This window comes from Monodelphis domestica, chromosome 8, assembly GCF_027887165.1.
Source record: "Monodelphis domestica isolate mMonDom1 chromosome 8, mMonDom1.pri, whole genome shotgun sequence".
Taxonomy (NCBI): Eukaryota; Metazoa; Chordata; class Mammalia; order Didelphimorphia; family Didelphidae; genus Monodelphis; species Monodelphis domestica.
The window spans coordinates 164,134,987-164,157,491 of NC_077234.1; the positions used below are offsets into that span (position 1 = coordinate 164,134,987).

At 37.6% G+C, this 22,505-nt stretch overlaps 1 protein-coding gene across 9 annotated transcripts in view; it reads right to left on the bottom strand.

The window, feature by feature from the left end:
* Positions 1–22,505, bottom strand: part of DOCK9 (dedicator of cytokinesis 9) — a 115,344-nt gene that overhangs the window by 53,500 nt on the left and 39,339 nt on the right. For 3 of the 9 annotated variants that reach the window (XM_056806981.1, XM_056806983.1, XM_056806985.1), the window contains 5 exons: positions 19,826–19,959; positions 14,095–14,209; positions 11,208–11,274; positions 9,213–9,260; positions 5,040–5,083 (listed from right to left, as the gene is read on the bottom strand). In XM_056806981.1, coding sequence (XP_056662959.1) covers positions 5,040–5,083; positions 9,213–9,260; positions 11,208–11,274; positions 14,095–14,209; positions 19,826–19,959 — 408 coding nt within the window. Of the gene's footprint in view, positions 1–5,039; positions 5,084–5,765; positions 5,903–9,212; positions 9,261–11,207; positions 11,275–14,094; positions 14,210–19,825; positions 19,960–22,505 lie in introns of all 9 variants that reach the window. The other 6 variants (XM_056806979.1, XM_056806982.1, XM_056806984.1 and 3 more) reach the window with 2 other exon arrangements.

A 22,505-nucleotide genomic window follows, 5' to 3' on the forward strand; every position in this document is an offset into this window, starting at 1 on the left:
ATTATAAGTCAAGATATAAAAAAAAAATCCTTCTTTCCTGCCTTTTTTACTGTTAAAAGCCAGGCCACCATCAACAATTTTTCTTTCCCATAAATGGTTGATAGAGAAGGTAATTGAGAAAAGTAATTGATTTGAAAATAGATATTGACTTATCTTTTTTTTCCCTCTCTGAATTGCACATGAAAAAAATGAATTAGTGCCAATGACAAGAAATATGATTTCTGGAAGGCTAAAGTGAAGTCCTACACTGAGATAAGAATATGACATCTTCTTGCTTTCTCTTCAGGGCACTTAAACTTGATAATTCTCTTGATTAGGAAGATTATGTATGCAAATGATACAGGACAGGAGTAAAACTATACAAGCTTATAGAAAAACTCATTATGCGTATCATTCAAAAACAGGCCCAATTAAATATAGATTTTTAAAGACCTAATTGAAATGGATCCTCAATTTCACAAAACATTTTTTAAAAACAATTTGCTGAACCTTTTTGGGAATTAATTTTTAAAACCATAAAAAAACCATAAAAAAAAAAGTATTAGCCACTTAAAAAAAATCAATAGTGTGTATTGGTTCCAAGGTAGATCAGTAAGGACTAGGCAATCTGGGTTAAGTGACTTACTTGCCCAAAAGGACTTGGGTAAGAAGTGTCTGAGGTCATATTTGAACCCAGGTCCTCCTGACTCCAGGTGTACCACTCTATCCACAGTTCTATCTAGCTGCTCCTTACCCAACTTTTAAAAATATTTTTTTCTGTATTTCATAATGGTCAAAATAGTTGGTTCTTGAAGTCTAAATAAATATATTTATGCACAAGGATTGTGCCTTTAGGTCTAAACAAAATTCCTATGTATTTAATCTTATTCCTACTAGAGTCGACATATTTCTGAAGAGTATATTCATGTTCATATATGCATCCTTTTTTCTCTAAACCAAGGGCAAGTTTTTCTTACGGGAAAGGTTTTTGTGTTCATCTTACATGACTTCAATTCTGTCATTTGGCACATATCTATCAACATGAAGGCATTTAGGTAAAATGGATAGTGTTACACTTGGAGTCATAAAGATCTGAGTTCATGTTCTACCTCAAACACTTTCTAGATGTGTGACCCTGGACAAGTCACTTATTATCTCAGCTTATTTTCCTCACCTATAAAATAGGTATAATAATAGTTATCTACCTCACATAGTTGTTGTGAGGATCAAATGAAACATAAAAGTACTTTGAAAACCTGAATCTGCTTTCTATGTAGAAACTATTTTTATTATGTTACATGGGCAAATTATAGCAAATATGTTCATCACATTCACTTTTTATATTCCCCGGAAATATCTCAAAAGGGAATGATGGTCTTCTATAGACATTTATTTGCAGAATTCAAGTTTATTAGGTTGAAAGAATATACTTATTCTTTATATAACTTTTATCCCTTAATTTTCTCATATGTCGAAATGAGTTGGACTAGGTGATCCCTATGGTTTTGTTACCCTCTGATATCTATGACATTTGTACTTTTAATTCACTTAAGTTCTTTGCTCAAGCAGTAGTAACAGCACCTGCAGGAGTCATTTGCAAATGCAGTGAATTGCATGAATTAATCACTTTTTGCAGTTCTCTGCTGCTACCTGGTGGCCAATGTAAAGCTTACAGGGACCTCTCCTAATCCTCAGGCAAAAGAAGGTCTCTAGAGAGATAATGGCTAGCTAGGATGCTGCACAGAAGTCAGGGTATCTCTTAGGTAATATGAAGAATTTCTCCAGATCCCCACCTGTCTATGCTTAGCAAGCTTCCTACTCCTTGTCTGTTTGGTTGGTCCAGTAGAAGGTACGGCATCACTTATCAAAATGGTTCTCCAAGAAGAACATGGTTCCAAACCTACCCAGCACATAGTCATGGATGGAGTACTTCGGGTTTGACATGATTTTACACAGATATAGGTAGGTTCTTTTGGTTTGTGGTTGGCTGATCTAATTTGGAGATTAAAAACTTAAGAGAAAGATGACAGCACTTGAAGGTAGAAGATGAACAGCTGAATTTGAGATGGGGGCCCCAGTGTTTGCAAGAATAGATGCTAGAGATAAAAAGGGTACCCAGGCTAAGACTAAACAAAACCAGCTCTGTAGTATTTATTTAGCAGCAAGTAAGGAAGTATCTCAGATCAGATTTGGGATGGAGGAAAGTCATGAGTTTTTTTTTTCCCCTATAAACAAATATGACATCCATTTCTATTAAGAAAAAAAAGAAACATTTATCTAGAAGCCCAGGTCCTGAAAGGAAATTAAGCCTTTCTGTATAGCTTTAAGAGAAATCCTCTAATAGCTACAGTTTCTTTGTCCTCTGAATTTATTCCAATTTCAGGTTATTAAGTATCCAGTCTCAGGGATTGTGGGGTGTTGAGTATACTCAGTCTTTTGAGAAACCCTTTTGAGCAGAACATTTTTACCAAACAGTATCTAGAAACAGCAATGCCTAACTTCCCTGAGGCAGGTTAACCTGTTCATGAAGTTTACTGAGACCCAGAAACTCAAATGGAGAAAACCAGAATTACTCCTCTAAATGACCCAACGAATCAACTATCAGTTAAAACAGAGAGTAAAGGCTTGACGGTTGTGATCTTTAATTAAAAAATAGTGAGTTTACTTTTAGTTGCTTCTTAGGCTTCAAGAACACTGTGGGAAGGTTTAGAGGACAAGGGGACCCATTCTAGAGGTAACTAAGAATGCTTGAACTCAAATTTCAATTTTTAAAATTTCAATTTCAATTCAAACTTTCCATTTCCTTTTCAAGAAGAATGCGTTCTTTCAGGAGCTTAGGATACTGAGGTATTTCCTTATCCTAAGCATTGTCCACTGGATCTGCTTTTATTAGAAAAAATAATTTCATATTTTTGTAATGGGGTGCCATGGGAAGGACTGTGGATATTTTGCTTCCTAATTTGTACTTTTGTCTTTTGTGCTTCTTAAGCTGGTCTTTGAGGTGAGGCTAGTTTCTTCATTTTATAAATTCACTTATAAATATATTATTCAGGGAGAGTGAGATGCAGGGGTACATTCAATGTTCTAAGAAGACTGATGATATTATATAGTGGTAGTCTCTCGGTGACTGAGAATGACGATTGTCTTTGTGCATTATCATCTATTGATGTACTCTCATGTGACTTTGAAGTCCAAAGACTGAGGCGCAGAGTTTGTGGCACATGGGCATGGGACGCCAGTTGTTACGGGAGGTGTGGTTGTGGCCTGGTGTCGGTATTATGTATATATACACTAAAAATAGAAATTCATGTATGAATTCAATAATTTTTTGAAGATTGACCCAGATCTGTGATTTTAGTGATTTACAAAACTCTTTTTTGATTTTATTTATGTATTTTTTAAGCCCTCACCTTCCGTCTTAGAATTAATACTGTGTATTGGTTCCAAGGCAGAAGAGTGGTCAGGGTTAGGCAATGTGACTTGCCCAGAGTTACACAGCAGGGAAGTGTCAGAGGCTAGATTTGAACCTAGGACCTCCTGTCTCTGGGCCTGGCTCTCAATCCACTGAGCCACCCAGCTGCCCCCACAAAACTCTTTTTTAAAATTCAGGTTAGCCTCTCCTTGCAACTAAGGTTCCGAGAGAGTTCCTCGGGGCACTGAGATTGGTCATTTGCCCAGTCACACAGTCCAAAGATGTCAAGGACAGAGCTTGAAGCTCAAAGTGACTCCAAGGCCAGCTTCCTATCCACTGTGCCATGTTTCCTCTTCAATCATTAATTACAAATGATTAAATGAATGGATTAGCTTGCATGCTGTATCTCTGCCTCCTCACTTCCTTTGAGTCTCCCCTTTTGTCAGTCCTCCTTACTCTTAATGCTTTCCTTCCCTTTGGGATGATCTCCAATCTACCCTGCATTTGATTGTGGTTTACATGTGGTCTCCCCTCTTCGATTGTGAGTTCCTTGAGAGCAAGACCTCTTTTGTCTTTCTTCGTATTGCTAATTATTAGTGCTGGCATCTGAAGCTGGGAAGCACTTAATCCATAATATCTGTTGACTTGATTACATACAAGATAACTACCAAGGTGAAGACAGCCTGGCAAGGATTCTATTCCTTGCTAAAATTAATTCTCTTTTCTAAATAGGAAAAAAGGATAGAGACAAGAAAGTTTGTGTTACAATTTTCAATAAAATGTAATTACTTTGACTTCCAGTTTAGAAGTATCAGTCCTTAATAGACATTAAGTGTGTGATAAATTAGTATAAAGTATTACAGTCTCAAGGCCTGGCATTCATTACCACTCTACATGAAAGCAGAAGTAATATAAATCTTGGATTTTTGGATGTTTCTCAATTCACTTTTTGATTGACATAAAATTAATAGAGGAAAATTTTCAATTGAGGCTATAATTTCAGCATGGATCAGGCTCATACTAAAGGCATTTTAACTCTACAAGAGTAGGGGGTTTTGTTACTCTCCGTATTTCCTCCCCCTAAGAACTGTTGTCTTCAATCTGAGCTGCAGCGAATGATCAGAGCTGACGATGTTCTCTTTACTCCTAGCCTGGGTTAAGACAGGAGCATGAAAACCACAGCAAGAGGAGTCCTCACCGTTAGAAATAAACATGAACGAGAGAGAATATTTTTCAGTAACATGTGAAACCTGTCCTAGATTGAACCTGAAACTGGAGTCCAATGCTCTCAGAGGAGATGGAGTAACCGGTGGATGACAGCCCCAAGATGAATGGCACTTATGAAAAATGGCTGTATTAGTCTTTGGCATGCTGGATGGCTTTCTGCTTTGTGAACTCCCAATGTGTCTGGAAAAAGCGTAACATTTCTGGGGACAGTGTATTTATACACCCATGTCCCCTTTGCTGAGGAATAGATATAAAGCAGTCAAACTGCAGCCCCTCCCCCCGAGGACTGGTAGAGTCTCTATTTTGAAGTTAGAAAGCCCCATAGTTAGGAAGGCAAGATGAACAACAAGAACAAAAAAAAAAGTTTCTGTTTACAAGTGAAGCGGTCTTAGGAGCCGACTTCAACCTGATTAAATCTTACCATTGTCTACAGAAATTCCAAGCACACTTGATATCTTTCTCACACTGAAAACAGAAAAAGTCACTTCGTTATTGGGCGCTTTTCCAAATCTACAGAAATTGATTCATGGGCTTTATGTTCTCATAGCAATTTTAAGGATTAAAGTACATTTTTTTTTCCTGGCAGAAATGTCAGAATGTGGAAATTTGATCAATTACATGCACTTTATCAGGGACGGGAGGAGAAGGAGGAGAGGGAACGTACCAGATGTTCTTAGAGCCTGCAGTCAAAAATCGGTCCTTAATAAAAAGTTTAAAAGTACAATATTGCATTTCTTTTTCAGAACACAGATCCAAGTCAGTTGCTGTGATTCCAAACACGAATTTTAAAGACAAGAGAAAGTGATCAGAAGAGGTCATTTTATGAATCTTAAAAAAACAAACAGAAGTAGGGAACTGTGGGGAAGGGGTGCCTGATTCCTGGTGATTTACTGCCGTAATTGACCATGTTCCACATTATGTCATTGCCAGATGCTGACTTCATTACTGCAGAAAAAACAAAACCAAAAACAAAAGTAGGGGAATGGTGCCATGAGCTCTGTCTGTCTGTCTCTCTCTTCATCCCATTTGTTTTGACCTGGAAAGAGAATCGGGTTTATGATGTGTGCTCTGGTGAGGCCCGGGGCTCTCCCCTCTGAGGTGCAGGATGAGATGGTCGGCTGTTACGATGGCACGTCATGGAACTTACTGTGGTTAAATGTGAGAGAGTTATCCAGGCTGCTCAGCTGCTGCAATCTGGCATGCATCATTCCTGTTCTGTTACGGGAAACAGGCAATGTCTGAGACTTTCGATCATGAACTATGGGTCCCAACCCCTCCTGGTTCCTGCAGTATGGGTGAGATGGGACAGAAGCAAAAGTTAGACTTGTTACCCCGCAGCGGACAGAGGGAGCATTAGTAAAGCAGTTATGGCACACACGGGGCAGGCGAGGCATTTGTAAATGCAGCCTATCAGATGAATTGTAGGAAGCAAAAACAAGAGGGAGGCAGCCAGCCGTTTGACAAAATATCACCGCAAAATTTCTGACCCCCCCCAGAAAAAAAAGCATTAATGAAAGCTAAAGCTAATATCCTTACAATAGTAGCCAAAGCTTGTTAATATTAAATTTCATTCCGTTTTGTGGCTTTGGGGGGTTTTTTAAACAGGGTCAGCTAAAGGTGACTCTGGGAAATTCCAGGTTGGGGACATGTATCCAAACAGCACTAACTTCTTTGGATCGTACAGGAGACTGAAGGACAAAACAAACAAACAAATAAATGAAAAAATTAAATTAAATTGGAAACTAGCAGAATGAAAGAGACAGAAGGCAAACATGCAGTGGAGCGTGGATTAGAGGAGGCGATGTGAAGCCCCGTGTCTTACCCAGGCAGGAAGGGAGAAGAGCCATACACTTTGTTAAACTTGTCAGCAATCGAGTGAAGAAAAGAGAAAAGTGCTTGGTGTTAGCAAGAAGAACAGGCTACCTTCCTACAGTGTACCATCACCAGAGCTCATGAACAACGAAAACCAGTGGCGCAATTACAAACATCCCCGAATCCATCACCAGTGGGGGCTTTGTCCTCACTGTTATTCTGCGTAGTGTAACAGACCATGCATTGACTATCTTTAGACAAAACATGCTATTGAGGGATCCCAACGTGACAAACGTAGGAAGGAGGCATACTGGTAACAGTGGCTATCACAGGCGACTTACAGTTTAAATTCTAGTTCAGCATTTTTAACATGCAGGAGAGGCTGAACAGGAATTTACCATCAAATGCAACAGAACAGAACATTCCACACTTAGCCCAACGACATTATTTTCTGATCCTCCCTTTTCTAGCCCTCCATTTAATGCTAGCACACCAAGCACACATACAAACAGACATATATCACAGGGTGCTTATTAAACTCATCAGGAATGCTTTGTTTGTGTTCTTTATAAAATGAGTAACTTTCCACCCAATGAAGGAATAAATGGACTTTCATATTTTTTAATCGTCAGGATTTTTGTGTAGTTTCTCGATCCCCATCTTCACCATTTTAAGCTTTCTATCATTTCAGCCTAAAGTGGAACACACTCTTGAAAGGCTGAATTAGAATGTATGTCAGAGGATTGTTAAAAAAAAATAAAATAAGAGAGGAGAAGGGAAAGAGAAGAGGGGGAGGCTTGGACCCCTGACTTTATCTCTAGTGCCAGCCTCTATCACAGGGTCCAAGAGTTAGGACTGGAAGGGACCTTAGACTAGACTGTCTAGTCCAACAGTTTCATTTTTATAGAAAAGGAAACAAAAGCCGCAGGAGGGTAAACAACTCTCCAAAGGCCACAGAGGTATAGCAAGTGGTAGTGCTGGGATTTGAAGCAAAATTCTCTAAGTTCAGAGCCAGCTTCTTTTCTACTGTCCCATATTACCTCTGAAAGAAAAATACTTTTGGGGGTCTGTTACAACTGTATAATATTATAAAATATACTAATTTCCATAAGAAAAAGTTCCAGAGACATAAATGATGGGAAGGAGAATCCAAGAGTATAAAAAACACCCAGCATATATTCAATTGCATTTTGCATTCAAAAATCTAGGTTAAATAACTACTGTGCTTTAAACATGATAACACGTTAGAGGAGTTTAAGCAATATTAAATCTAACACATAACTACTATAAATCAACATCCTAGATTTTTGGAAGAAAGATTATAGGAGAAAAGTTATAGCTGCATATTTCAATTCAAATTATATCATTTTATATTTGTGTACATTAACATAAAACATGAACCAGACAAGCTCAAAAATATCCTAAATGAACACAAAGAGATACATTTGTCACACTCAAGATGGAAATTCTAGGATCATTTCCTCATTTTGATCCATAGAATCATGTCTCTAATAAAAGGGGGCAGTCTCTCAATGAGTCAATACATTTTGAAACCTTCCATTAATTTGAGTTTTATTTGCATTAGCAATGAGTTTATATTCAAATTGTTCAAAGACATGCATTGTAGTGGTGGGAAATGCATACCCCTTGTGTCAAGGATCTCACCCAACATACACCGAAAGAACTCAAAACATGGAAAAGCTGAACACAGGTATACTGAGCAAAATGGAGGAAGTGGGACAAGAATATCTCTAAGGACAAGAGTGGCTTAGGTGACTTTTTCCAAAGGAAGACAAAGTCGCTGTAGTAAAGTCTTGCTATTTTTGAACAGAAGGCTAACGTGCTAGAGACAGAACAAGAGGACACCAAAGTTTTGAGAAATAGGCATACGCTGATATAACAGTGACTTGTCTCATGTCACTTAACAATCATTTTATATATTAAAAATGGAGTTTATCATAAAGTCATGGAACTTGCAGAAATATCATTCTGTCTGTCATTCAAGCTATGAGGTGGATTTCTGGCAACTATCTGAATGAGAATTTGGAGATCGAAATTTCCCTAAACAGGAGCCTTAGCTAACCATATTGCTTTTTGTGCAGGTATAAACCCTGTCCCCATGGAATGAATGTGTAATTATCATGTCTTTTTGCACAATGTTCACAAAATTACTGACAGTAGGAGACGTGTGGACAGCATTTTTGAAAATTGTTTTTGGATTATTCCAAAGAAAGTGATACCTTCGATTTGACTTAATGTCTCATATGGTAGATTCGAATGCCTAGAGAAGGGTGTGTTCAATGATCTGAATGCAGCAAAGTAAGGAGAGACGTGATGAGAAATTTGCATTTTGGTGGTTCCGAACAAAAATGGAATTGATACCTCTTGAAACCGAAAAGAATAGACAGGTACTTGGGGAGGAAAGAGAGGGTAAAAGGGTCAAGGATGAGGAATAATGCACAGGAAAATAAGAGGAGAAGGAAGAGATATGTGGAGATGGATGAAGAAAAAGTTTAACAAAGGAAGGACAGGCTTGAGACATTACATATACGCCAATAAATGGCCAAAATGTAGGCAGAACATCCTTATAGATTTTTGAAGAGATGAGCAAAAAGATTTGCCAACTGTCTTCAGACTGGACTTTGATCGTTTCAGTTGTCAGTTTCCATATATTCAGATATGTTTAACACAAAAGAGAAAGGAGGTGGGTGGGTGGGTGGACAGGAGAAATAAACAAACGACATCACTGAATAACATTACAAATTAAAATTCCACACAGTACCTTGCTATATATCGTTTTCCCATGTACTGGAACTGATGCAAGCACACTCTGTAAATAATAATTTAGAAAAAGATTTTAAATGACAATAATACTGATAAAGGAATTCGAGAAGAATTTTCTCCCTAATAAATCTTTATATTCTACCACTGACCTTTTCTCCTGGCTACTGTAAATCTAAAAAGGTCTAAATCTGTTATTTACCTACTTTTGACAAAAGGCTCATTCAGTTGTGGCTACAATGGGCTAGCAGCAGTGTAAAAAACAAAAATAATTATAGTTCACATTTATACAGCAATTTAAAGCCTAGTATTTTTTTTCATCGCCCCCTGTGAAGTAATTATAGTGGGTATAATTATTACCTTTAAGAAAAACAAAACAAAAGGGAAAATATTTTATGATCCTTCTATTACAGATTATGAACAAAGTAATCACATATAATCCTTTAGATAAGTGACTGCAACTATGATTTTTTGAAAAAGTCTGGGCCAGTTTGTAATCTATGATTAAGATATCAATTAAAAAAATAGAATATTAACCACAGAATTAGAAAGGATGGATATCATTTAGTGTATTAGAATATTACAGGAATTAAATATATTAAGAGTTTCTGATGGAGGAGCTATCTAGGGAAACTGAAACCCAGGCAGGAGAAGCTGGATTTATAGGGAGTAGAAAGTGGACAGCTGGACTGATGAGGTCATATGAAAACAGCCTGGACTTTTCCCGGTGTTTTTGATCTCTGAGGATTTATGCCACAATAGGCTCCCCAAAATATTATGGCCAAGAAAAGTTACTTTGACTTGAGTAGTATAATAGTTAACCTTGTATTGAACATAGGACTTTATAGTAAATGTTATACACCCTTGTTGCTAAGCACTATTGCATGTTTCTTAGCATCCTCTGTACCTTCTACTGTGTTAATGACTTATATTAATTAGCTATCAAAAACCTATGAAACACACTGTTATAAATCTATGTGGGGACAGTGTGTGGTGAGATCTTGTACCCACAATAAAATAAAGTTGGGTTTGCAGCTCATAATTTTGGCACAGTTTTCTGATTTCATTTTACAAAAGACCAGAGATTTTGAGGGTCTTGTTCATGGTCAAACAACTAGTAAATATACATACTGTAGGAACTCAGGCTTAAACACATGTCTTTTGTCCCTTAATCCAATGTACTTTTCACTAACCAAATAAACTCTTGTTAGTCATAAGAAATTATTAGTTAATGTTAATTAATCATTAGATAATTAATTAAGGGAGATGCTATATATAAACCTTAAGGATGATATCATTAATAGGGTTGTCTGAAATAATATATCTAGACAGAAACATCAAGGCCAAGTTGAACATAAAAACAAATAAAAACAAAAAAAATAAAATAAAATTAGAAGGGGAGGGATAAAATAGAATAATTATCTTATATAAAAGAACATGTATGTTTTCTTGAAATTACTTGGCCTAGGAAATCTCATTGGATGCTCAAAGATTCCTCACTTATTCCTTGGGCCTAATAACAACATAAATGACATAGCATTTTATGGTTATAGAGCTCTTTCCTTCCAATAACTCTATGGAGTAGGAAACCCAAGTATTATTAGCCTCATTGTACAGATAAAGGAGTTGATCAACGAGGAGTGAAAATGAAAATCCTATCAGCAAATTACATCGTTTAAGTATTTGTGGTGTTGTTGTTGTTTTAAACAATATGTCAGAGGGAAAACTGTAAGTCCAATGGGTTTCCACAGGCATTTTACTTAAAATCAACTATTTGCCAAGTCTATTATTAATCCAGCAGAGGGAGTAAGCCAAATGCTAGTGACTTCCATAAGGAACATTCAAATACGAGCTATCACTTTAAAATAAAGGGAGAACTAGACTCCCAGACGGAAGGTAAGGGTTTAAAAAGGAAAAAAAAAAGAGTTGATTACATTATGATTCAGTGGCTAAAAGGAACAATTTTAAGCTTTTAAGAAAAACTAAAACCACTCACTCTGATATCGTGAAAAAATCCATCAATTCTGATGTTGACGCCTTGTTCCAATATGTAAATAAAGCATCTAGAAAATGAAAATATCATTGATCAGAAAAGCAATTTATACACAGGATCCTACTCACTTCATATTCAGCTTTAAGAGACCAACTCATCTATGAGTTCAATCATTTTCAGTCTTGTCCAACTATTCACGACCCAATTTGGTGTTTTCTTGGCAACAGTACTAGATTAATTTGCCATTTCTTTCTCTGGCTCTCATGACATTTCTTTTATAACGGGAATTCTGTTATGGACTCTCTTGTCAAATCAATTCTATTTCCTGCAAAGACCAGGAAAAGAAATATTCAAGCTAAATCTTCCCGATATATCTGAAAAGCGATCAAAGGATTTATTTCTGGTTTTTAATAAGGGCTAGTATTTATTTTGCTAACATATTTTTATATATACTTATGTATTACATATCTACCTATAAATATATAATTTACTTTAAAACTTACAAAGTATTTTATATATACTATTTCAGTTGATCTTCCTAACTCTGGAAGGTAGTTGCTATTGTTATGCCCAATTAAAAAACTCAAGAGTTTAATTGTTTTATACTTTAATGCTTAGAGTCATAATGCTACTAAGTTTGTGGTGTGGTACTTAAAATCAGCTCTTCCTGACTCTGTTAACTATCTCAAACAATCAATGAACACTTATTAAGTACCTATTATGTGCCAGGCACTAAGTGCTGGGGATCCAAAAAAGAGGCAAAATACAGTTTCTATCCTTAAATTACTCTGATGTTTCTATTTCTGGAATCAAATAAAAGCTTGTACTAATTATTAAGTATTATTTGCTAATAAAGAGCAAAATTAAGGATGACTCATGACTGAGTTTTCAATGTTTCATAAGTAGCAAACTAAGGGTGGGAGACTCTTGCTGCCCACCAAAAATAAAAACAGACATCAGTCCTGCTGACAGAAGTCAAGAGTCATGAAAGAAAACATCATAGGCAGCAATGATATTAGCCTATCTGGCATTTTCCAATCTCAAGAACCTTTTGGTACCCATACTTGTACAGTCATACTTAACAAGAAAAAAATCTCATTGGCTGTACTTGAAGTTAAAAACAACTGACTGATAGGGGAGAAACTCCACTAAGACAAGACTTTTCTGCAGAATATTAGGAACTGAGTGTAGCTTTCCCAACTGGAATCTGTTAAAAACCAGGAAAATCGATTAACAGTTACTGAAGGATTCAAGGGTTTCAAAGTCAGAGAGAACTCAAGCTATGGGATCTGGGGATGTGGTACATTTTTTTCTATGCAGATCAGTCACACCGATTAATCACTCAATTCATGACATCCCTGAAGAGGCTGTGCATGAGAAATAAGCAAGAATCCCACATTTTGTCAAATGCTTGCTAAACTGACTCTGAGATGACGGGTAATCTTTATCAGGTGTGTGGACTCCATTTTTTTTTCTTTATGGAAGCTTGTTACAAAAAAGATCAATGTAATCATATAATTTGATTTGCAAGTATTTTTTTGTATATACAATTTGTTTTGTTTTGTTTTTCATCCAAGAAAGAATCTAGTGCCCAAATAGGGGCTCACCTATTTTATAATTCCCTTGGTAGTCATATATAGTTAGCTCTTGACTTAGAGCATTTTAACCAATTGCATCTCTGCAAATGCACAGAAATCAGTGTGCTTTCAGATCCACTGTGAGCAATGCTTCTCCTTGGCTCCTAGCCTTAGAGCCTTATCCCTATCTCCTTCCTCCAATAAGCACATGCATAGACCTATTCTGTTGGCACAAAGATTAAGGAGTTAAAGAGGAAATAATACACTGAACTAAGCTTAGGGAAGAGAAGAGATGGGGAATGTAAAGTTGAGAAACATCAGGAGTCATTGATACATCTCCCTGAAAAAAAATCCCCATCATTCAGTCTTTTTATGAAGACTTCTAATGACAAAGGAAACACAATAATAATAGCTAACAATTATAGAGTTAATTTATCTGCTAAGGGCTTCATATAATTTGATACTTATCACAACCCTTCAAGAAAAATGCTTAATAGTACTATCCCCATTTTATAGCTGAGGAAAATGAGGCAAATAATGAGTGAGTCTAGATTTGAACTCAAGTCTACCTGACTCCAAGTCCAGTACTACATCCACTGATCCAATTAAGGAAGAAACTAATGAGGTAGCTCATTCCACTTTGATAGAGTTCTAATCATTAGAAAGTTTCTTTTTGTATCAAAATTAAACTTATTTCTTTGCAACTTCTACTCATTGTTCCTGCTTCTGAGCTCTGGGGTCAATGAGAACAAGTCTAATGCTTCTTCCAGGGGATATCCTTTCAAACCCATGAAGGCAGCTATTATTACTCCATCTTTAATTCTTCTTTAGTTTAAGCATCCCCAGATCCTTAAAATGATTCATGTCCTGTGACTACAAAGTAATAACAATGATTTTATGTGGGTAATATATGGCCTATGAAAGTCAATCCAAGCATATTTTAAATAATTGTATTGTTTAATATAATTTATATTTTATACATTAATATAAAATATAATTTGTTATAATAAATTAATATCCAATTTGGATCCAATTGGATCCCAAATCCAATAAACCACAGGAATGAATAGAAATAGAAACGCATTGAAGGGCAACATTCTTCAGGATTTATACATTTTGGTATATTTCTTTTAAATTGAATTTTTCTGTACCCCCTTATTTATTTCGACAGTTAAAAAAAAGTAACAAATTACACAAAATGGGGGAAGATGATCTCGACTGAAATATTCTCCTTTATTTCAAAGCACTCCTCAGTTTTTTTTTTCTCATTTTCTTATCCTGTAAAATGAATACGGAAGCTGTCATTTACGTACCATCAGACATGCTCTTTAAGATATAAAGGAAACACATCAGCAGACTTTTAATCTCTGACTGGTCAAGTTTGTCACAGCGGACTACTGAGCTCCCTAAGGTACCACTCTGTTGGTGCTGAAAAGAAAACAAGAAGGAATAGTTTTATTAATTTCAAGGGGAAAAATAGTATCTCAATTCCATTTTTTTTTTTGCTCTCTTGAAAAAGAAAGATGCTCATAACTGAGGGGGATGACTGACCCTGGAATACTCCAGGTATGAGTAATCCCTCACTATAATATTTAAAGTACAGGCACACCTTTCCCACCTCTGCCCCCACTATAAACAAGAACTGTTCCAAAGTAGCTGCAGCCATTATTTCTTTATGGATTTCTAAAAGGAGAAAAAAAAGACACACTCAAGCCTCAGAGTCCAATGTTGCCACAGCCTAGGCTATTGATGGTGACCTTTTAAAAACAATAAAATAACATGCAAAAAAAGTGCTGAAGAGATGATGGAGAAAACAACACTGCAGAACCAAAAACTACTCTAAGGAAAACACTAATGGTAGACACAGCAAAAAAATAATAATAATAAAAATACAAATACAAAAACCAGACCAAACCTACAGTGCTGCCCGTGTACCAGCAGGCAGAGGTCTCTGCAAGCAAGTCATTGCAAGTCGGGAGATATCAATGGAGTGTTCTCACAGCAGAAAAGAGCCTGTAGGTACCTAGTAGATAGATAGCTGAGCCAAGCAACACCAGATACAGCCTAAACTGATGAAGTCCTCCTGTCATCAGCTTATCTGAACACTGCAAATGTCCAAACAAGATCTGTCAGAAAGCTTAGCGTATATGGAGACTAGTTAGTTCAGTTTTGCCACAGAGCAGCAGTCAACAAAGAAGAGACATTTATAAAAAACAGAAGGATATTTATCCCATGCTTCAAAAACAAACACACAGCTGTAAAGTATTTCACTGAAAAACCAATAAGGCTTTCCCTATTGACTTGCCTCTGTATTTTTAAAAAATATTTGGTTTTTTAAAAGCATTTTTTAAAATGCAGTGTTGGAGGTGAGATGCATTTTAGACGATAATTTGGCTTTGTAGCTAATAATATTTTTTCTAAGATTCTGAAAGATCCCTGATTCCACCTATGTGGGCAATTCCCTTTGCTGAAACAGCCTGCAGCCCGTTAACAACTGATTTCATGAGTCATCGAGGGGTGGCCACCTCTGTTGTGAGGGGCACTGCCAACTGACTGGACCAGCCTCAGAGGTCAGACACAGAGTCTTTCTATTCTGCTTGGAACTGCATGAATTGCCGGGAATTTGCAAAGGGACCAGGGGCACCTCCATGCCACAGTGAAGCAGCACAGGAAGACTCTAGCACAGTCCATGTCTCACGCCTATCCTATATTTCAGATTTAGAGGCTGCAAGGTGATACAGGAGAGAATGGGCCGGACTTGGGAATCAGGAAGATCTGATTTTAAATCCTGCATTGGACAATTGTTCGCTATTTTATCAATGGCAAGTCATTTGACTTTTTCAAGACTCAGTTTCCTCATCTTTGAAATGATGGATCAAAATGGTGGACCAAATGGTGGACAGCAAGATGGATAGAATGGCAATAATAAGATCATCCCCTTTCATGGGGCTCTAATGAGAATCAAATGAGATGATATAGATGAAAACATTAAAGTGATATGAAAATAATGCAAGCCCCCCCCCCCCCAAAAATACTGGTGCAAGTTTGTGGCAAAACTGTACTGCTAGTGTTATCACTCCATCCATCAGCCTCACACTTAGCTACAAGAACCAAGTACTTCTTGCAGAGGCAACGGAAGTGCGGCATGCAAGGAGTCCTCTGGCAACGTCGGAATTGTCAGAAGGGAAAAGTCCATGGTGAGCCGGTTTCTCTTGGCTGACTGGCAGCTCTCCTCCTCCTCTCCAGGGCTGCGCATGACATGAGCGGAATGCCTTCTGAGAAGTTTCTCCCTCTGTCACACGAAGGCATGTTAGGGGCAGGGGGAAAGGTTAAACACATGGCATGAGACTTCCACCCCCAAGAGGCCTGCCAGACCTCAACAAGACGGCATCCTCTCGAGTCCAGGAAGCGACGGCTGCTGCAACATAAGGTAAGATTACATGTTACTGGCCGAGAGAAGAGGCTGTTTTTTCAAGGCCTGCAGAAGTCATGACTCTAAGGAATGAAGAGCTGAAATGGGACTGGATATGCTTTAAAAAAAAATCTTCCCCAACTCAGAAGCGTGGTACTGATGGCCAAGCGGACAACCACTGGTTTCTGGGTGACATGGAACAATTGTAGGTTTTTCAACAAAAAATCAGAAAGTCTGAGCCTCGGTTATTTCAGGAAAAGAGGACCGAAATGGAAGCTAGAATGAAGAGGCTATGAGCCAAGTTCTACTTTTGATGCATCCCTGGTGATGGAGATCCATCTCCTCTGAGGACCGAATTGGGCAGCTTAGTAGTACAATGGCTCGTGTTTTGGCCAGGGCGTCAGGAAGCCATAAGTTCCTATGGTTTCCTGGACTAACTAGTAGTAGGACGCCGGCCAACTCCCTAAAAGTCTCATGAATCGGTTTCATCATGTGTAAAATGTGAATAACAGCAGTACCTACTTCAGGGGTTGTTTGGAAGTTCAAACGAAGAGACATCTAGAAAGCCCTTTCCAAACCCCCGAATCATTCTGGGTTCATCTGGGATCGCTAAGGTAACAGCTTCATTGACTTCTCCATTCCTAGGAGAAAGTTATATGGACTCCTTGTGCTATCTTGGTGATATAAGAAGGAATTTCCTCTTTTTGACCTTCTTTCTCACTTTTGGTTGGATGCTCATCACAGCTAGTTTCCTTCAAGACTCAAATCAAGTTCCAGGTTCAACATGAAGCCTTTCCACATTTCATCACCTGCTAGAACTTTCCTCCTCAAATTATCCTTTATATATATATATGTGTGTGTGTGTACATATAAACACATGTATGTAACATATAAAATGTGAGGTTAAAATTAATAGCCTATAACTCCAAGTATTATATTTTATAAGATTTATTAATAATCACTTGAAGTAGAGGAAAGCAAAAACCATGAGTTTATCCTGATCCTGTGATCAGGGAAAAGAAGAGAAGTGAGGGGAGAGTGATAGACACTTTTATCTGCAAAATGTAAGGCGTAATGTGGGGATGAAAAAGGAATTCTGGGAAATAAAATTCAAGGGTACAGAAATTCTAATTACACAATACATATACACATATGTATGTGAAAAATTTCATTACATGTATAATTACTTTATATGAATTTATTCTACACACACACATCTGTCCTCAGCACCTAGAACAAATATGTGTATTTATTATATATATAGTTATAAATATATATCCTCAGCACCTAGAACATTAACTTTTACAGTTGCAAACATATAACATGTTTGGGAACTGATTATTATTATTTTATTATTCTTTATTATTATTATTATTATTATTATTATTATTATTATTATTATTATTATTATTATTATTACTGGTTATACAAAGCACTTTGTATTATTATTCAACATTATTATTAATTATTATTTGGTTATATATCAACCAAATTATTTTTATATTATTTTAATTATAAGTTATTTATATTATTCATTTTGGAAAATATATAACAAATTGTTAGAATATTGAAGGTAACCACCAGGAAACATCCCCCTTAGTGATGTATCTGTCATCAAAGAGAATCTGAGAGGAGGTAGAACTAATAACTTGATCTAGGTAAAAAGTTTGATTTGTCACCCAAAGCAGGGCCCTATAAGCAAGCTAAAAAATACAGCCATTCAAAAAATTGAAAAACGAGGGGATGCCCACCAATTGGGGAATGGCTGAACAAATTGTGGTATCTGTTGGTGATGGAATACTATTGTGCTCAAAGGAATAATAAAGTGGAGGAATTCCATGGGGACTGGAACAACCTCCAGGAAGTGATGCAGAGTGAGAGGAGCAGAACCAGGAGAACATTGTACACAGAGACTGATACATTGTGGTACAATCGAATGTAATGGACTTCTCCATTGGTGGCAATGCAGTGACCCTGAACAACTTGGAGGAATCTAAGAGAAAGAAAACTATCCACATTCAGAGGAAAAACTGCGGGAGTAAAAACACAGAAGAAAAACAACTGCTTGAATACATGGATCGAGGGGATATGGTTGGGGATGGAGACTCTAAATGATCATCCTGGTACAAACACCAACAACATGGAAACAGGTTCTGATCAAGGACACAAGTAAAACCCAGTGGAATTGCGCGTCGGCTACAGGAAGGGGTGGGGGGAGGGGAGGGAGAGAATATGATTCTTGTAACCAAGGAATAATGTTCTAAATGGACTAATTAAAGTTTCAAAAATAAATAAAAATAAATAAAAAATAAAAAGGAGATAGAGAGGAGGCACAAACTTTGTTAATGAAAGAAGAGATAAAGGTCTGATGTGCGCCCTTATAGGTAACTGGCAGGAGGTAAATAGGTTCCAGGCATGATGGCACACAGAGACAATTAGGCCAATTGGTGTCTAATAAAAATTGGCATATAAATCCTCTTGGATAGAATCAATTTCAACTAAGAGATCAGGTGCTGAGCCAATACGTTTTAAGAATAATGGGACATAGAAAGAACTGTGGGAGGAAAAAATCCAGAAGAAAACATATGATCTATCACTTGATTATATGGGTACATGATTTGGGGCTTTGGTTTCAAAAGATTGCTCTACTGCAAAAATGAATAATATGGAAATAGGATTTTAGTGATAATGCATATATAACCCAGTGGAATTGCTTATCAACTGTGGGAGGGGAGGGAAAGGGGGAGGGAGACAACAATCATGTAACCATGGAAAAAAATTTGAAAATAAAAAAAAAAGAATAATGGGACATGACAAAGAATAGTCTGGGAGAAGGGGCTGTAGAGCTTCTAGAGACTAAAGAAACCTTAAGAAGATAACAAAGGAGATTATAAGGGTAGCAGAAAATAGTCAAACTCAGGAGAGGAATTTGGGAAACCTAATTCAATTTGACAAGCATTCATTAGATGCCTTCTATGTGTAAAGGGCAGAAGATACAAATAGGAAAATCCCAGCAGTCTCTGCATTAAAGGAATTTACAATGTAATGCGGGGAGAGAGGGAAAAGGACATATATGATTAAAGATGATAATAGGTTCATTTCTATCAAAGCAAAGGAAGGTTCTAGACAAAGTGCTACAAGCAATTACTAGGGGGGAGTCACTTTCAGCTGAGCAGAATGGGTTTGAAAATAAGGAAAAGCCTTAGTGAAATAAATGAAACCTGCGCTAGACCTCAAAAAAAAATAGAAGATTTAAAAAATCAGAGATATGAGGAGAATATGGAAAAATTAGGGATGATCTGAGTGAAAGAATGGAGGTGGAAAAGGGCAGGTTAATATTAGGGAGAAGGTCACATAACTCCCATTGTTTAGCTCCCTCTTATGCCTTGAAACCATTACTTAGTATTCATTCTAAGATAGAAGGTAAGGATTAAAAAAAATAATTCAAAACTTCTGAGCTATAGAGTGGGCTATGGTGAACAGAAGAGATGAGGAGCTCCTCAGGCTGGGGTAAATCAGCCCAGATCAGAAATGGAGCAGGACTAGCTAGACTTTATTGAGGCAAGTTATAGTACCTTAATTAGATGCAATTACATAGAGAAGACTTATACATGACATGAAAAAACAACTACCTTGTCAAGGGAATTGGTCTTCTCGATGTTCCTTTCTGGAAGACTGTTCATTGAATCAGTGCTGACAAGGGAGCCTCTTGAATCAGCATTTCTCACGCTATTAATATTTGGTGTTGAGGTGGTATAAGGTGATGCTAAACAGAAAAAAATTTTTAAAAGAAAAATAAGAAATGTTAAATATATAGCTACATAGTGCAATTTTTTTAAACTGTGCTATTATTTCTGTTAGGAAGGTGTCTCAATTGTATGCACCTTTCAAAATTAGGGCAATCAATACCAATTTGGGATTAAAAAAGCATGTATATTGAAACACTTCTTTACATACACAGTAACCTAGATCCCAAAGAAGCCATGCTACTTGACAAATGCAGTAGTCCTAGAGTGGAAACAATAGGCTTTTTTTGGGTTCTGATTTTTGATTCTGATTTTCACCAAAGAAGATTAAATGTGCCTTTGCCAGCAGCAACTACAATTCAAAAGACAAAGAACTAACTCTATGTTGCATGCTACACAACAGTGAAGGGCATTAAGGACCCTGCACTGATTTAAAATGGCAGAACTTCAGAGATCATCTTGTCCTAAAATCCAAAAGCCCAAGCGCTCTCATTTTCCAGATGAGGATGCTAAGCCTGGGAGAGGAGGGAGACTTGCTGAAGATGGAAACAGTCAAAAAAGGTTACGCTCTGGCTCAAAACCTAACATTCTTCAGTGACATCATGCTGTTTAGAGCAAGAAATTATGGAGCTGGAGTGGAAAAATATGCCTCTGGAGAGGTAATGAGTGGTTTCCATTCACTTTAATGGTCATAAGGAGTTAGGGTCACTGCCTGACACAAAATAATATTTCCACAAGCAAAAGACCAATAAAACCACAGGTTAAACACGCTTTAAAAGCCTAAACACACACACTTTAAGAATTACAGACACAAAGGGCATGCTATTAAACAGAAATGACTGACATTTGGTTTTGCAGATGGCAGACAGCATCTTTTGGCATTGCACCCTTGCAATGGCAGCAGCCTTCAGTACATGATGCCCTTCTGAAGCCCCACTTACTGCGGTTAGCTTACTGGTCACCTAGGAAGAGACTGGCCATTTGGAACTGAATATTTCTAACAGCTGTTCCTGGGGACAAAAGCACAAACCTACCTGCATGCTGGTCTTTTATAAAGGAGGGAGAGGAAGGGAGAGAATGAGCTCTGGATTCATGCCCAAAGTTTCTATGGAGTCACCAATTTGTGGCATTCCTTAATTAATTGGTTTCTGGTATAACAATTAACATATTAAAGGCAATTCCAAGCAAAGTCTTCCCCTCAGTGAGGAGGCAGGGTCACAAGGCTTTCCTAGGATGATTATCTCAGATTTATGCTCTCCATGCTTGTTTATACATAATTATTTGCATGTTGTCTCCTCCCTTTAGACTGGGAGTTTTTTGGAGGCTGAAAGGTGTATTTTGCTTTTCTTTTTATTCCCAGGACTCCTGGCACACAGTAGGCTTTAATCAATGTTTATTTGTTACAAACTGTGGTAGAGGCAAGGAGAGAGAGAAGACTTGTAAATCAAGATGCAAGAACCAAAGCTGGGGACATGCCTGTCTATCAAGAGGAAGGTTCCAAACGGAAAGTTCCCAGGAGTGGCAGTTGTGGGGTTTTCTGGCCACAGAGGAGAGGAAGAAGAAAAAACTTGGCTTTGGACTTGATCTCTGCCTCTCTGATTCTGGAGGTTGAACCTGGCTGAAAGACCCTTGTGGGGGCTGACTTGGTTTTAGGGAGCTCTCTGACCAAGGGAGAAACCTCTGTTCTTTCTGAGATTTTGAATGACCAAGAGTTGGAGGAAAGCCAGGCTGAAGGAGAGACTTTGAACTTTGTTTCCCTCTGGGGTTAAGCTAAGAGACCTTGCTGACTTTGTGAAGGAGAAAGAAGATCTTAAACAGCAGTTGTCCTCCATCTCTCTAATTGTCTTAGAGTCACAGTTTGTAACTGGACTACTTTCTCAAACCCTCAATTTTCCCTCATTTTAGATTAGGGACATCCTCATCCCTCTAACCTCAGTTTCCCATCCTGTTATCCCAATAAACCCCTTGACTTGAAAAAGGAAAAGAAAAGAATATCTTTATAGTTCACTCTGGTGGGAGGGAAGAAGCCAAAGGCTTCAAGAAGAACTGGGAGGAGAGGGAGACAGGAAGGAGAGTTGGAGAAGGGAGGGAGTGAAGAGGGGAGAAGATTAGGAAAGAGACTGATCCATCAGCCATCAATAGGGATCAGTAGGCAAACCCCAGAGAATTCCCCAGAGCAGTTTCCTTGTGTAGCAGTTCCCCTGTGTGGCAGCATCCCTGTACCAGCATCCTCAGCATCTCTCATTCCAACCTCCATTACAAATAAGCAGCATCAAGTTCCTGTAGCAGCTCTCTAGTCACAAGCCAGGACAGCAGTCATTGCAAAAGAAACAGTTTCCCCTCAGTTTACCTTCTCTATTTCAATCAGTAGTAGTTTCCTCAGTTTATTTTTCTATTTCAAAACCCAGCTCAAGCACCAGAATTTAAGCTTAGCGACCCCTAAGACTTTTATATACAGTGCTAAACGATGGGATCCAGTGTTCCCAGTTGTTTAGAAAACATGTTCCAAGTGCTTTTTGCATCATAGCAACCCAGGTAAGATAGGCACTGAAGTGATGACACATCC